This window comes from Pristiophorus japonicus, chromosome 8 (genome assembly GCF_044704955.1).
Source record: "Pristiophorus japonicus isolate sPriJap1 chromosome 8, sPriJap1.hap1, whole genome shotgun sequence".
NCBI classification, from domain to species: domain Eukaryota; kingdom Metazoa; phylum Chordata; class Chondrichthyes; family Pristiophoridae; genus Pristiophorus; species Pristiophorus japonicus.
Window position 1 is genome coordinate 75,152,851 of NC_091984.1, and position 16,706 is coordinate 75,169,556.

A 16,706-nucleotide genomic window follows, 5' to 3' on the forward strand; every position below is an offset into this window, starting at 1 on the left:
CGATACCTGTTTACGCTACAAAGATGCATCTTTTGCATTTTGAGAATACTGCCTGGTTAGTCATTATTTAACATATAATTATATATTAGACATGTGTAATATAGACTCTCAAATTTTCATATGAAAGACCAAATCATATAGATGAAACCACAATCTGACAGAGCTATATAAAAATGGTGCAGTACTCTGGTACAGGCAGCTGTGCCACAGATTAGTAGGACACAGTTCCCCATACACTGAGCTCACAGCCAAAGATGTACCATCAGGAGAAAGCAGTTTCCACACAGGGAACAGAGAGGAGACCAGGAGGCATAACTATCACAACTACTCCCTTTACATACCTGTGTAATATGATTTACGCACAATTTTTGCTTAAGCCATAAAAGTAATAATTATGTACATAAAGGCAGTTTTTAAAAAATCATATAGCATAAAGCGTACACTTACTGTGCCTTGATTTTCACCGTGTCATCTTCCCTGATCCCCAAGTACGCTGAATTGAAAGTGCAAATGTTATGGGGAAGAAAGGAAATAACTGAGAGCAAATATTAGGAAAGAGAGTGAAGAAAAGAAAGAGGAACTACAAAAAGGAAGTGAAGAAACTTTCAAAGTAAAATATAAAGAACAAGCAGTAAAATGAGTTAAAAGATTAATTTTAATATTACATAAAAGAAAAAAGGAGATAGGAAACGAACAGAAAAGTACTAGCATAAGAAAGAAGCATCAGAATGATTGAAAGAAACAGAAAAGCATACACCAGAGTAAAGAAATGAAAATAAATGAGTGAAAAGCAGCTTTGACCCTTCTAGTGCTTACTCAAGCAGTCACTGCTGTGAATCAGAACCATTATTAATCTTTCACAATTTTTTGTCTCAGTTTTTGTATTCACAATCTATTTTGCATTGCTATTTGACATAAAGTGAGTACAAGAAAGAGATTTGGTGAGGGAGAGAAATATGCAGAGATGACAGTGGGCAAGTGTGTGAAAGCAATTAATGACAGAGAAAAGGGAACCTGAAAGAAGAAAAACAAGTAAAAAGGTAGAGAGGGAGATGGAGAGAGTGGGAGACAAGAAGAGTGATAGTTACACAGAGAGAGAGGTGGGGGGGGGGCGGGTCCACAGAATGGTAAAGGAGGTCAACTAGTTATTTAGCAAAAGCAAAATACTGCGAATGCTGGAAATCTGAAATACAAACAGAAAATACTGGAAATACTCAGCAGGTTAGGCAGCATCTTTGGAGAGAGAAACAGAGTTAACGTTTCAGGTCGATGACCTTTCATCATTGATCTGAAATATTAACTGTGTTTCTCTCTCCACAGATGCTGCCTGACCTGCTGAGTATTTCCAGTATTTTCTGTTGTTATATTAATTATTTAGCAACATTTTTAAATCATTTGTTTTTTGTGATTTATATTGGGGATTTACTTTTAATTAGTGGATCTCCCAAGATGCTACCCACAGAAAGTCAGGATGAAGCGTCCCTCATTCCATTAGTGATAATGTAGTTATAGGGATTAAGGTGCTTGCAAGTTCTGAAGCTCCATCTAGTGATAGAAGTAAGCAGCTGCAGATATGTGGGAATGTTGGAAGAATAACTTGCATGAAATAGTCAAGAAAGCTTAAAAGCAGGTTATAACGGGAGGGGAAGTCTGTTAAAAGGCAATCAAAAGGAGCAGGAAACTCTGGAGGAGGTAAAAAAGGAATCCATGAGGTGGGGGGAGCTGGTGGGAAGTGATTGCAAAATCGATCCCTTAGAGAGAAAAACACTCAAAGGTTTTATGAATCTACTTTAAGAAAGAAAGAAGTGGAACTGCAGCAAGGGAAGGAGGATATGGTAACTGTTCCAAGCTTACTGTTGTACAAGAAGGTCAGGGATGTATGCAGTGACCTGAAGCTAGTGAGGCTGTCTGAATAGTGCTGTTGTAGATGTAGGTATGAGGATCTGCAGCTTTTGCAGTTTATGAAGCCCCATCAAGGGGTAGAAGTGTGTAGCTGCAGTGGTGATCCTCAAATAAGGAGTGTGTAATACATAATCGCAAATTTTAAATATAGATTTTAATGAATAGAACCGAATCATATACCTGTAATTTTCTTCTTGCAATTGATCCAACTGAAGCTGGAAGTTGATGTACTTCCTGCCAGCAAGACTGTGTGGATCATCAAAGGCATCCAGTTGGTTTATCCTCTCTGTCATAAGGTCATTCTCAGCCAATAAGCTGTTTCTTTCCTCTTGTAGAGTAGAAACCTAGAAGCAGAGGTGCACATATTTTCTGCCACCTTATCAAGCTAAATTAAAAATATATGTTCCCAGTATCTAATTCCATTTACATGGGTTACAGTTAAGGTATGCATGGTCATTGTGGTCGCCTGGACACTTTTGATCGCCTGGAAGGGTCGGAGAGGAATTTACTAGACATTTTGTTCCCTTATTGGCCTAAGGTTTTTTAAGTCCCCCCCCCCCCCGCCCCTCCGCCCACCACACCCAGGAGAGTACATGGCTGCGGGGGGTGGGGCAGGAAGTGTTAGTCACGATTCTCTAGGCATCATGGTATGGGGCAGGCTTCATGGACCAGCTGAACTTCTTCAGTCCATCATGTTCATATGTTTCCACATGACATACACTTCTACTGTACTAATCAGCTTAACTCCTCCACACTGCTCCAAAATATATCCTTGGCCAAGTCAGCCAATACATTGAAGCTTTACATGCAATTTATCTGACTCATCCCGAGCTGTTATAACAATAGCACTATTATACCAATGAAGGACTTGAGCAACAAACCTGTTTGGCCGAGTTACATTTTAAAAATTCTATTTCTTCAGACAATCATTATTAATATAACATTTCTGAAGAAGCATTTTCACATAAGTAGCATTATTTTGGGTTTGCCAAACACAGTGCATTAATGTATTTCCACATTAAAAAAATCACAAAGATACAGCTCACCTTCCCCTGTGACAGTGGCATTCCTTTTAAAAGATGATTAAGACCATTTTAACAAAACATTTGGTGAAATTTGTTTAAACTAATGATAACACACAATGATAGCAACATTAAGTCCTGGTAATTATAAAACTATTAGTTTTATTACTAATTATTACTAATCACAAATGACATCCTTTGTGTCAAAGGTAAACTATCCCTCTTTGTCCTTCTGGACCAGTCTGCAGTATTTGACACAGTTGACCACTCCATCCTCTTCCAACGCCCCTCCACCATCGTCCAGCTGGGTGAGACTGCACTCGCTTGGTTCCATTCTTATCTATCTAATCGTAGCTAGAAAATCTCTGCAATGGCTTCTCTTCCTACTCTCGCATCGTTACCTCTGGTGTCTCCCAAGGATCTGTCCTTGGCCCCCTCAGATTTCTCATCTATATGCTGCCCCTTGGCAATATCATCCAAAAACATGGAGGCAATTTCCACATGTACGCTGACGACACCCAGCCCTACCACTCCACCATTCCTCTTGACCACTGCTTGGTATCTAAATTGTCAGACTGCTTGTCCGTCGTCCAGTACTTGATGAGCAGAAATTTTCTCCAATTAAATATTGGGAAGACCGAAGCCATTATCTTTGGTCCCCGCCACAAATTGCGTTCTCTAACCACTGACTCCATTCCTCTACCTAGCATCAATTCGAGGGGTAACAAAACATTTCGCAATCTAGGTGTCATATTTGAGCCTGAAATGAGTTTCCAGCCACATACCCGCGGCATAACTAAAACTGCCTTTTTTCACCTCCATAACATTGCCTGCCTCCGCCCCTGCCTCAGCTCTTCTGCTACTGAAACATTCATTCATGCCTTTGTTATCTCTAGATTTGACTACTCCAACTCACTCCTGGCTGGCCTTTCACATTCTACACTACGTAATCATGAGGTCATCCAAAACTCAGCAGACCGTGTCCTAACTCGCACCATGTCACAATCACTCATCACCCCTGTGCTTTCTGATCTACATTGGCTCCCGGTTAAACAATGCCTCGATTTCAAAATGCTCATCCTTGTTTACAAATCACTCCATGGCCTTGCCCCTTCCTATCTCTGTAATCATTTTCAGCCTTATAACCTCACAAGATGTCTGCACTCCTCTAATTCTGCCCTCCTGAACAACCCTCATTATAACTGCTCAACCATTGGTGGCCGTGCCTTCAGCTGTTTGGGCCCTAAGCTCTGGAACTCCCTCCCTAAATCTCTCCGCCTCTCTACCTCTCTTTCCTCCTTTAAGATGCTCCTTAAAACCTAGCTCTTTAACCAAGCTTTTGGTCATACGCCTTAATTTCTTCTTTTGTGGCTCGGTGTCAAATTTATCTGTTTTGTCTTGTAACACTGCTGAGAAACGCTTTGGGACATTTTACTACGTTAAAGGCGCTATATAAATAAAAGTTATTATTATAAAAACATACCTTTCCCATTTTAGTAATCGCACTTTATTGTAAATAATACCTTAAAAATAATTTGACGCTTTTCATAGTATTTTATTATATATAATTTTACAGCAGAGAAACAGGCCATTTAGCCTTATGCTCCATACAAGCCTTCTCGCACCTTAATTCATATCAGCCTATCAACATATCCTTCTATTCTTTTCTCCCTCATGTACTTATCTATTTTCCCCTTAAATGCTAACTGCCTCAACAATTCTATGTGGTAGTGAGTTCCACATTCTCACCACTGAGTAAAAAGGTTTATCCTGAATTCCTTATTGGACTTATTAGTGACTATAATTAAGAAGTTTCTCAATCTGATGGAAAATACAAATAAGGTTAGGGCACTCTTCTATATTCATTTATATTTCTATAGCTTCAATTTTGGTAACCCGTTAGCGACCACAAAAGGGCGGGGGTGGGGGGGGAAATATTTTAAGCCTAAATCGGTGTACATGAAATTAAGAGGCTCGTAAGTGGTTTTAAAGCTCAATTTTTTTAAAGTTTATTTTTCTAAGTGCAGCTTTTGAAATCATAGCAGGTCATTGTAGACACACGGAATTTAGAATCAAAAGGGTCTATAGAAAAGTTCAGCTGAAATAACAAAAATGGTAAGCACTAGAATGAGATGGACAACGTCTAAATTACTTCTCCTCCCCATATGTTGATCTTGAGTTCAAGCATTATTAATTTCCTCATCCATAAAACGTAGAGTAACAAAAATCAAGTTCCACAGGAAGTCCATTATAATCTCGCTCTTAGAATTGGACTCTTTAGAAAGATGCTGATCAAGAGTCTAATTTTACTTTAACAAATTGAAGCCAGGTGAACGTTACATTTTCTGAGTGAAATTTAGGCAGAAATCCCAATGCTACAAAATATATTAGAAACCTCTGCATATTTATTTGTTTAGCCTTTTATTTAAGGTGTGTACATATTTAAGCCATTCTGGACAGAAGATGAGAGAAAGCATTGAAATATGGTGCGATCTGCATCTCCATGAGTATGTGAAGGAGGTCCACAGAACCACATCTCAACAGAGACAGAAAAATCTCACGATTTGGACTAATGGCATTGATGGCAAATTGGTCAATGTTTGAATTTGATGCCTTTGAAAACTCATTTTAAATTCAGGAAGGTATCAGCAAAAGCTAAAAGGAAATTACAAACAGAAAGGGCTCTTATTGTTTTCCCAATTACTCCAATCATTGATGGGGATAAAATAAAAAATGTTTTTAACAAAATTAAAATCAATAGCCTTTGAGTAGGATTGCAGTATGCAATATGCAGTTCTTACATGATTCTCAATCATCAATGATTTGCTGCAAAACAAAATTCTTTTGAATCAAAAATAACATTATCTTGCATTAAGCAGTTCCACTCATTAGATTTTACTACTTTCGAACAGTCTCACAATGACGTAATCACAAAAATCAAGAGCAAATTCAGATTGAAACAGCATTCTCCAAGTTCATTTTGAAATCATATTGTTCACCACAATTAATTAACCACAGCAAATAAAAAGTTTCATTCAATATTAAATTTAGCCCTGCAAACTTTTTGTTTTAACAAAATCACTTTTTGTGTGGTCTACAATTCAATCTGTAAAACATGATGTCATTGCACTGAATGGCAAGTCAACATCTATTAAAGGTTTATTCTCATCTCTAAGTGATATGAGGAAAATTTGAACTTGTAAGAAATATGTTACTGGAAAGAAAGGGGGAAAAAAATCCCCTTTTTAAAAATAGTTTTTTCCCCAATTTTGGAACCCCTTCCCTTAGGAACATTGATTGAAGACCCCACATCCCATCCACCATTTCCTGGTCTAGATGGAATCATGGAAATTTACAGCCCATCGAGTCCTTGCCGGCTACGAGCAAGAGAGCAGATGCTATGCTCAAAAGCCTCTTCCAACATCAGGGTGTGCAACAGACTACTGGAACTGCATTAAAACAGCTTGCATTGATACACCCTCAAAACTCCTTCCCCCTTCACACAAGGTGAGAGAGGTGTCAAGATGGCAGTGCGCAGTTTGTAATCAACAACTTAAACTTCTAGTTGAACTCAGAAACTCACCTCATGGGGCATTGTGGGTGCAAAGAGGGTCATGCTACTCATCATGCTATAGCATCTGAATGTACCACTGCACTACTTTTGTACTTCATTAGAAATATCAATTACAAAATTAAGTAAATAAATGTTGCCTACATAACAATAGCCAAGGCACTTCCAAAGTCATTTTTTGTTTGAGAGCTTTTAACTTGATAAGACACTATATAAATCTTTATACATGCAAGCACTAAGTAATTTTATCATCTGGCTGCTACAAGAAATGCTGCATCAAGGAATTAATTATACAATCTCAATACATCGGGAAATGTTCCTCACAATATCAACTATTAGGAAACTGGATTGATATCTACCAAAATTCTCTGGACTCTGGGGAGGTATCAGTGGATTGGAAAGCAGCTAATGTAACGCCTCTGTTTAAAAAAGCGGGCAGACAAAAGGCCGGTTAGTTTAACATCTGTAGTGGGGAAAATGCTTGAAGCTATCATTAAGGAAGAAATAGCGGGTGCATCTAGATAGGAATAGTGCAATCAAGCAGACGCAACATGGATTCATGAAGGGGAAATCATGTTTGACTAATTTACTAGAATTCTTTGAGGATATAATGAGCATGGTGGATAGAGGTGTACCGATGGAAGTGGTGTATTTAGATTTCTAAAAGGCATTCGATAAGGTGCCACACAAAAGGTTACTGCAGAAGATAAAGGTACGCGAAGTCAGAGGAAATGTATTAGCATGGATCGAGAATTGGCTGGCTAACAGAAAGCAGAGAGTCGGGATAAATGGGTCCTTTTCGGGTTGGAAATCGGTGGTTAGTGGTGTGCCACAGGGATCGGTGCTGGGACCACAACTGTTTACAATATACATAGATGACCTGGAAGAGGAGACAGAGTGTAGTGTAACAAAATTTGCAGATGACACAAAGATTAGTGGGAAAGCGGGTTGTGTAGAGGACACAGAGAGGCTGTAAAGAGATTTAGATAGGTTAAGCGAATGGGCTAAGGTTTGGCAGATGGAATACAATGTCGGAAAATGTGAGGTCATCCACCTTGGAAAAAAAACAGTAAAAGGGAATATTATTTGAATGGGGAGAAATTACAACATGCTGCGGTGCAGAGGGACCTAGGGGTCCTTGTGCATGAATTCCAAAAAGTTAGTTTGCAGGTGCAGCAGGTAATCAGGAAGGCGAATGGAATGTTGGCCTTCATTGCGAGAGCGATGGAGTACAAAAGCAGGGAGGTCCTGCTGCAACTGTCCAGGGTATTGGTGAGGCCGCACCTGGAGTACTGCGTGCAGTTTTGGTCACCTTACTTAAGGAAGGATATACTAGCTTTGGAGGGGGTACAGAGACGATTCACTAGGCTGATTCCGGAGATGAGGGGGTTATCTTATGATGATAGATTGAGTAGACTGGGTCTTTACTCGTTGGAGTTCAGAAGGATGAGGGGTGATCTTATAGAAACATTTAAAATAATGACAGGGATAGACAAGATAGAGGCAGAGAGGTTGTTTCGGGGAGATTAGAACAAGGGGGCACAGCCTCAAAATACGGGGGAGCCAATTTAAAACCGAGTTGAGAAGGAATTTCTTCTCCCAAAAGGTTGTGAATCTGTGGAATTCTCTGCCCAAGGAAGCAGTTGAGGCTGGCTCATTGAATGTATTCAAATCACAGATAGATAGATTTTTAACCAATAAGGGAATTAAGGGTTATGGGGAGCGGGCGGGTAAGTGGAGCTGAGTGCACGGCCAGATCAGCCATGATCTTTTTGAATGGCAGAGAGGCTCGAGGGGCTAGATGGCCTACTCCTGTTCCTAATTCTTATGTTCTTATGTTCTTATGATATGTTTTCAGCAAGTATCATTACATATTTTACAGTATTTGAGTGCCCAATGCATATTCACAAAATGTAATATAGAAAACAAACCAGCTGTGGCTCAGTGGGTAGCAATTTTGGCTCTGAGTCAGAAGGTTGTGGGTTCAAGTCACACTCCAGGTACTTGAGCACTAAAGAAAAATCTAGGCTGACACTCCAGTGCAGTATTGAGGGAGTGATCATCATCATCATCATAATAGGCAGTACCTCGGAATTGAGGAAATTTTGCTTCCACTCTTAAAATGAGTTCTTAGGTGACTGTACAGTCCAATACGAGAACCACAGTCTCTGTCACAGGTGGGATAGATAGTTGTTGAGGGAAGGGGTGGGTGGGACTGGTTTGCCACCCGCTCTTTCCGCACTTGACTTCTGCATGCTCTCGGCGACGAGACTCGAGGTGCTCAGTGCCCTCCTGGATGCACTTCGTACACTTAAGGAGGTCTTTGGCCAGGGACTCCCAAGTGTCAGTGGGGATGTTGCACTTTATCAGGGAGGCTTTGAGGGTGTCCTTGTAACGTTTCCGCTGCCCACCTTTGGGTTGTTTGCAGTGAAGGAGTTCAGAGTAGAGCACTTGCTTTGGGAGTCTTGTGTCTGGTACGTGAACGATACACTGTCGGAGGTGCCGTCTTTCAGTTGAGACGTTAAACTGAGATTCCGTCTGCTCTCTCAAGTGGATGTAAAAGATCCCATGGCACTATTTCGAAGAAGAGCAGGGGAGTTATCCCCAGTGTCCTGGCCAATATTTATTCCTCAATCAACATAACAAAAAACAGATTATTTGGTCATTATTACATTGCTGTTTGTGGGAGCTTGCTTATGCACCAGTTGGATGCCACGTTTCCCACATTAAACAATAACTACACTCCAAAAGTACATCATTGGCTGTAAAGCGCTTTGAGATGTCCGGTGGTCATAAAAGGCGCTATATAAATGAAAGTTTTTCTTTCTTTCTTTTTATATCAAAAGGCCAGAAATATATTAAGTATCAGAAGACAGTTTAAGATAAATACAAAATATATTAGAAAAACAAAAAAGAGCATAAATTAACACAACCCATTTGTTCAAGCTTACAATTGTCATGTTAACTCGTAGGGCTATGCCACATACAGGATCTTCTATTTGTGGATTCTGGAAGATAAAACAACTTTTATACAAGTGCAATTTCCACTGTATCACTCGACAGCATTATTCCATGGGTCAGCACTGCAGCATGCTTGCATGAAGGTACTGCCAGGTTTCAGGTCACAGATGACCATTGCTGTCCCGGCCCCTATACTGCATTTTTTTTTATTTGTTCCTGGGATGTGGGCATCACTGGCAAGGCCAACATTTATTGCCCATCCCTAATTGCCCTCGAGAAGGTGGTGGTGAGCTACCTTCTTGAACCGCTGCAGTCCGAGTGGTGAAGGTACTCCCACAGCACTGGAGGGAGTTCCAGGACATTGATCCGGTGACGATGAAAGAACAATGATATATGTCCAAGTAAGGAGTGTGTGACTTGGAGGGTAACTTGGAGGTAATGGTGTTCCTTTGTGCCTGCTGCCCTTGTCCTTCTAGGTTATAGAGGTTGTGGGTTTGGGAGGTACTGTCGAAGAAGCCTTGGTGAGTTGCTGCAGTGCATCTTGTAGATGCAGCCACGATGCATGGTGGTGGAGGGAGTGAATGTGTAAGGTGGTGGATGGGGTGCCAGTCAAGCGGGTTGCTTTGTCCTGGATGGTGTCAAGCTTCTTGAGTGTTGTTGGAGCTGCACTCATCCAGGCAAGTGGAGAGTATTCCATCACACTCCTGACTTGTGGGCTTTGGGGAGTCAGGAGGTGAGGCACTCACCACAGAATATCCAGCCTGTGACTTGCTCTTGTTGCCAGAGTGTTTATGTGGCTAGTCCAGTTAAGTTTCTGGTCAATGGTGACCTTCAGGATGTTGATGATGGGAAATTCGGCGATGGTAATGCTGTTGAATGTCAAGAGGTGGTGGCTAGACTCTGTTGTTGGAGATAGTCATCGCCTGGCACTTGTGTGGAGTGAATATTACATGCCACTTATCAACCCAAGCCTGAATGTCATTCAGGTCTTGCTGCATGTGAGCACGTACTGTTTCATTATCTGAGGAGTTGCAAATGGAACTGAACACTGTGCAATCATCAGCGAACATCCCCACTTCTGATCTTATGATGGCTGAAGCTGTTGAAGGTGATTGGGCCTAGGTCACTGCCCTGAGAAACTCCTGCAGTGATGTCCTGGGGCTGAGATGATTGTCCTCCAACAACCATAACCATCTTTCTTTACACTAGTTATGGCTCCAGCCAGTGGAGAGTTTGCCACTTGATTCCCATTGACTTCAGTTTTACTCCGGCTCCTTATTACCACACGGTCAAATGCTGCCTTGATGTCAAGGGCAGTCACTCTCACCTCACCTCTGGAATTCAGCTTATTTGTCCATGTTTGAATCAAGGCTGAAATGAGGTCTAGAGCCGAATGATCCTGGCGAAACCCAAACTGAGCATCGGTGAGCAGGTTATTGGTAAGTGCTACTTGTTAGCATTATTGACAACACCTTTCATCACTTTGCTGATTGAGAATAGACTGATGGTATATGTCCTGTTTTTTGTGGACAATTTTCCATATTGTCGGGTAGATGACAGTGTTATAGCTGTACTAAAACAGCTTGGCTAAAGGTGCAGCTAGTCCAGGAGCCCACGATAGCTGGGATGTTGTCAGGGCCCATAGCCTTTGCTGTATCCAGTGTGCTCAGCCGTTTCTTGATATCATGTGGAGTGAATCGAATTGGCTGAAGACTGGCTTCTGTGATGGTGGGGATCTCAGGAGGAGGCAAAGATGGATCATCCACTTGGCACTTCTGGCTGAAGATAGTTTGAACGCTTCTTTTGCCTTGTCTTTTGCCACTCACGTGCTGGGCTTCGCCATCATTGAGGAAAGGATGTTCATGGAGGCTGCTTCTCCCGTTAGTTGTTTAATAGTCCACCACCATTCACAACTGGATGTGGCAGGACTGCAGCGCTTTGATCTGATCTTGTAATGTATATATGCCTGGGTTTACCTGCCACCAGGGGGAGCGACCGTCGGAGGTCATTGGGCCACAAACACACACTTGCAGCCCTTGTATATAAAGAAAGCCTCCATGTTTAATCCTCACTTTGAGAGCTAATAAAGTAGAGTCAGGTCGCACCTGATTGAGTTCACAGTACTAAGCCTATTGAGTTATTGCATACACAACAGATCTGTGGGTTCGCTTAGCTCTGTCTGTAGCATGTTGCTTCCGCTGTTTAGCATACATGTAGTCCCAAGTTGCAGCTTCCCCAGGTTGGCCCTTTTAGGTTTGCGTGGTGCTGCCTGCTCCTGGCATGCTCGTCTACACTCCTCTATGAACTAGGATTGGTCCCCTTGCTTGATGGTAATGGTAGAGTGAGGGATATGCTGAGCCAATGAGGTTACAGATTGTGGTGAAATACAATTCTGTTGCTGCTGATAACCCACAGCACTTCATGGAAGCCCAGTTTTGAGCTGTTAGATCTGCTCTGAATCCATCCCATTTAGCAGTGGTAGTGCCACACAACAAACTAGTGTGTATCCTCAGTGTGAAGACAAGACTTTGACTCCACAGTGACTGTGCGTTGGTCACTGCTACCAATACTGTCATGGACAGATGCATCTGCGACAGGTAGATTGCTGAGTCAAGTAAGTTTTTCCCTCGTGTTGGTTCTCTCATCACCTGCCACAGGCCCAGTCTGGCAGCTATGTCTTTCAGGACTCAGACAGCTCAGTCAGTTGTGGTGCTATCGAGCCACTCTTGGTGATGGACATTGAACTCACCCACCCAGAGTAGGTTCTGTGCCATTGCTACCCCCCCTCAGTGTTTCTTCCAAGTGGTGTTCAACATGGAGGCGTACTGATTCATCAGCTGAGGGAGGGCAGTAGGTGGTAATCAGCAGGAGGCTTCCTTGCCCATGTTTGACCTGATGCCATGAGACTTCATGGGGTCCGGAGTCAATGTTGGGGACTTCCAGGGCCACTCCCTCTCTCCCGTATACCACTGTGCTGCCACCTCTGGTGGGTCTGTCCTGCCGGTGGGACAGGACATACCCAGGGATAGTGATGGAGTTTGGGACATTGGCTGAAAGATATGATTCTGTGAGGATGACAATGTTAGGCTGTTGCTTAATTCGTCTGTGGGACAGCTCTCCCAATTTTGGTACAAGTCCCCAGATGTTAGTGAGGAGGACTTTGCAGGGTTCACTGGGCTGAATGTTCCTTTGTTGTATCCGGTACCTAGGTTGATACCAGGTGGTCCGTCTGGTTTTATTCTTTGTATACTTCTTTGTGGCATGCTAAGCCATATCAGAGGGCAGTTAGGAGTCAACCACATTGCTGTGGGTCTGGAGTCACGTAGAGGGCAGAGCAGGTAAGGACGGCAGATTTGTGTTGGTGACCATTTGTGTCCTTGCAGCAGATGACAGAGCTCTGCATCCACATCCCGCTCCCCCACCCCCGCTCCACTGATCAGGACCCTGAGAAGGCAGATTATCAAGTGTCATTCCCAGGTGGATTTGCCAGGGCCCACAGAAATGGTTGGAGGCATCCTGGTAGGTACAGCTACACAGGTAACACTGGCTCCTGATCCCTAGCACAACTTCTTTCATGCAATGCAGTATAAAGCACAACATATTGGGATTCGGAGATTTCTGAAGCACCTTCCAGCTTACGGGTTAGATTGGCATTCACATCTCATTGTGATTCCACTGGGATCTGTTGGTGCAGTCATCATTGAGCAGCCTGCACCAACAATGTGATGTCAAACTGAGGTTCGCTATCTCTCTTTGCAGCTATTGAGGGGTGGATGCAGATGTGAGGACCTAAAGCACCTCTCAGGCAGCCTGACTTGCCTGGCATCCTTCCTCTCATCCTCTTTTCATCCTAACAAGTCAGCTCAAAGGATTGCTAGTGCCAAACTCTCAGGTACCAATAATGGGAAAAATAAATGAATAAATAACAGCACCTGGCACAAAGGCTCGTGAAAGTCTAAGTGTCAGCAGCAAATTAAAACATAAATTATAAGAAGGGCATTTGAAAGGCCTAATCTACATCACTTTAAAGTGTGTGGGCCTTTTAAAGACCCTTCCAACTGCAAATCCTCCCAAGGTCTTGTTCTCACCAAGTTTCACCAGGTGTACTGGAGACTATGGCTGTGAAATTCGATGATCTAGTGCTGGCTATCAAGGCCGGTTTAGCTGAAGAAATAGTGGCCGCCTCACTTCCGGTACGCAACATGGTGACCGCCATTTTGAAGAGCTCATTAGCGCTGCCGTTACCTGTGCTCGCCTCTCACATATAAATATGCAGATCGTGATGTCAATCGGCGTGCTATGGCAGAATTGACGCACGACTATGATCTTGGACGTCGCCGCTCTAGATACCACCCTCTCCCAACCACACATGAAAGAATGTGCGTGCAGCAGTACTACAGAAGCACTGCCAGCTCTTAAAAGGGATATACACATCTTTGAGGCAAGTTTAGAACTCTTCTTCTTCTACATTCTCCTCTCCCTCGGCTTGGTCAACCACTGGCTGGGCAGGTTGGATTTCTTGGGTGTCTGAAATGATGGTACAAGGGTTGGGTTGTGTTGAGGGGATGGCAGGAAAGAGATGCATGCTTACACCACGTACATCAGTAGAGATTGTGGGACAAGGGGGAAGTGTATTTTTTCAGCCCCGCCGCTGGCCAAGGGCTCAGCCATGCCCTGGCCAAGAATGGCCAGTACCATCTTCTCCAAAGGGGTGAAGTGAAGCTCGGAATGTTAGGTGTGCCTCGAATTTGGTACGGAGTATTGGTAGGTGAGTGATGGGGGGGGCGGGGTGGCGGGGGGGTCGTGTATTGATGAGTGTGTGAGGCTACTGCTGTAGTTGGTAGGAGATGGCTTTTGAAGCTGCATTCACTGACCATGGTCACTCGTCTAAGGTCATGACACTTCTTTGGGCACTGGAGCCAGGTCTTGTAGGCGACACTTCTGGCAGTGACTGCCTCAGTAATCTGGTCCCACATCCTTCTTTTTGGAGGGCTTCCTGGCCCCCTGTGAGTAGAGGACCTCTCTTCCACTGTTGACCCCTGCACAAAGCTCGAGTGCTGCGTCCAAGACCTGGGTGCCCTTTCCCTGCCCCATTTGTGTTAGTGCTAAAGCTCCTTTAACATTTTTGTGTGTAGAAGGCAGTTCTGCTTTATGACCTGCGGACTGCCTGGTTTTGAATGATTTTTAATTTTTTTGCAGAAGGCAGTTCAGCTGTCAACGCGGCAGACTGCCTCAGTGTGAATTATTTTTATTATTTTTCAGAAGGCAGTTCGGCTTTAAGGGCTAGAGACTGCCTTAAAAATGAACAGCCTAGCTTTAAGGAAAGGAAGCCTCGCTCCAGGGATGCTAAGATAGGCCTCCTGCTGAGCCACAGCCTGTCAGCAGCAAGATAGTCGCTGGGTTGTGCGCTACAATTATTTGAATGAGCAGACAGCACCAAATTGGCATGCTTCTCTTGTCAAATTTCCTGGCCTTCGTGTCTAGCGTACCCGTGGGCCAGAAAATGGTGCAGTGCCCTCCTTGCACCATTCCACATATGCTAATGAATCTAGTGCCTGCTTTGGGCAGGAGCTTCAGACATCCAGCCCAAACTCACCCCAAAGATCAAACTGGGTCTTAAACAAGCGGGAATCTTCCAGAAATAACTTCCACCAAATTTCTGTACCTCAGCCATCCAACTTCTGCTCTAAACCAGAGCAGGAGCTAGACAAAAAACATCAGTTATAATTCCATACTGTGTTTTTATTTCATTCTGAATTGAGGGAGTAATTATAACCAAGACAGCAGCTACACTTCACAACACATTTCAATATGTATATAAAGGCAAGTTATTTTTTGGGATAAGCATTTAGCTGGATTTGAATAAAGTGCAATATAAAAGGAGCTTCAAATAGGACTGCAAAAATCTCAAGATACATAAACACAATTAATTTGCCTCAGCAAATGAGCAGATACACAAATATCAACTCTGACTAAATAAAAACAGAAAATGCTGGCAATACTCAGCAGGGCAGGCAGCATCTGTGAAGAGAGAAACAGAGTCGATGACCCTGCATCAGAATTGGAAAAAGTTAGAGATGTAACGGGTTCTTAAGCAAGTGGAGGGGCAGGGAAAGGGGAGGGGAGGAAAGAACAAAAGGGAAGGTCTGAGATCGGGTGGAAGGCAGGAGAGATTGAGACAAAAGTGATGATGGTGCAAGGCAAAAGGAGATGGTAATGGGACAAGTTAAGAAACAAAAGATGAGCCGAGATAGGGTGTAAATGGAGATGGCAGAATCATCAACAGCTGTCGTGGGAGAGAGAGAAAAAAACAGAAAAAAAAGAGGAAAACAAAATTGGGGCAGGGGTTATGGTTTGAAATTGTTGAACTCGATGTTAAACCGATGCGACGTTAAACCGAGACCCCGTCGGCTCTCTCAAGTGGACGTAAAAGATCCTATGGCACACAACAAATAAACAGATTATCTGGTTATTATCATATTGCTGTTTGTGGGAGCTTGCTTCTGCGCAAATTGGCTGCCACATTTTCTATATTGCAACAGTGACTACACTCCAAAAGTACTTCATTGGCTGTAAAGCACTTTAAGACGTCCGGTGGTTGTGAAAGGCGCTATATAAATCCAAGCCTTTCTTTATTGGTAGGGGGCCGTTCCTCAAGTGCACATCACATTGCAGGTTTTTGTACACTAACCTGAACATCCAATTCCTGACAACGCTGAGTCAATTCCTCTGTCGTTACCAAGGCCTCACTGAGGTCTTCCAGGGCTTTTTTAAGCTAAAAAGAAAAACTTCAAATAAATTTTACATTTTTAGAAGCAATGGGCCCAAGTTTCCACATGATTCGCACCTGATTTTTAGGAGCAACTGGTGGAGAACGGACTATTTTAGAAATCGCAATTCTCCACATTTTTTTTTCTGCAGTTCTAGTCAGGTAGAACAGTTCTACTTTAGAACAGAATTTTTTCTTCAAAAGGGGGCGTGTCCGGCCACTGATGCCTGATTTGAAAGTTTCCACAGTGAAAATGTACTCCAAACTAAAGTAGAATGGAGCCAGTGAAGATTTTTGTAGAACTGAAAAAACCTGTTCTACACATTAAAAAATCAGACGCAGGTTACAAATTAGGCGTCCAGAACGAGGTGAGGGGGAGTGGGGGGGGGAAGGGAACTCATTAAATTCGACAATAAATCCTTATTTATACTTCTACAAATATTATACAAATAAATCCAACCTGAATAAACATTTATAAGCA

General features: G+C 42.9%; 1 protein-coding gene across 4 annotated transcripts in view; it reads right to left on the reverse strand.

Moving 5' to 3' along the window:
* Window positions 1-16,706, reverse strand: part of hook1 (hook microtubule-tethering protein 1) — a 127,641-nt gene that overhangs the window by 59,543 nt on the left and 51,392 nt on the right. For all 4 annotated transcript variants that reach the window (XM_070886120.1, XM_070886118.1, XM_070886116.1 and 1 more), the window contains 2 exons: window positions 16,148-16,231; window positions 2,083-2,246 (listed from right to left, as the gene is read on the reverse strand). In XM_070886120.1, the coding sequence (XP_070742221.1) occupies window positions 2,083-2,246; window positions 16,148-16,231 (248 nt within the window). The remainder of the gene's footprint in view (window positions 1-2,082; window positions 2,247-16,147; window positions 16,232-16,706) is intronic.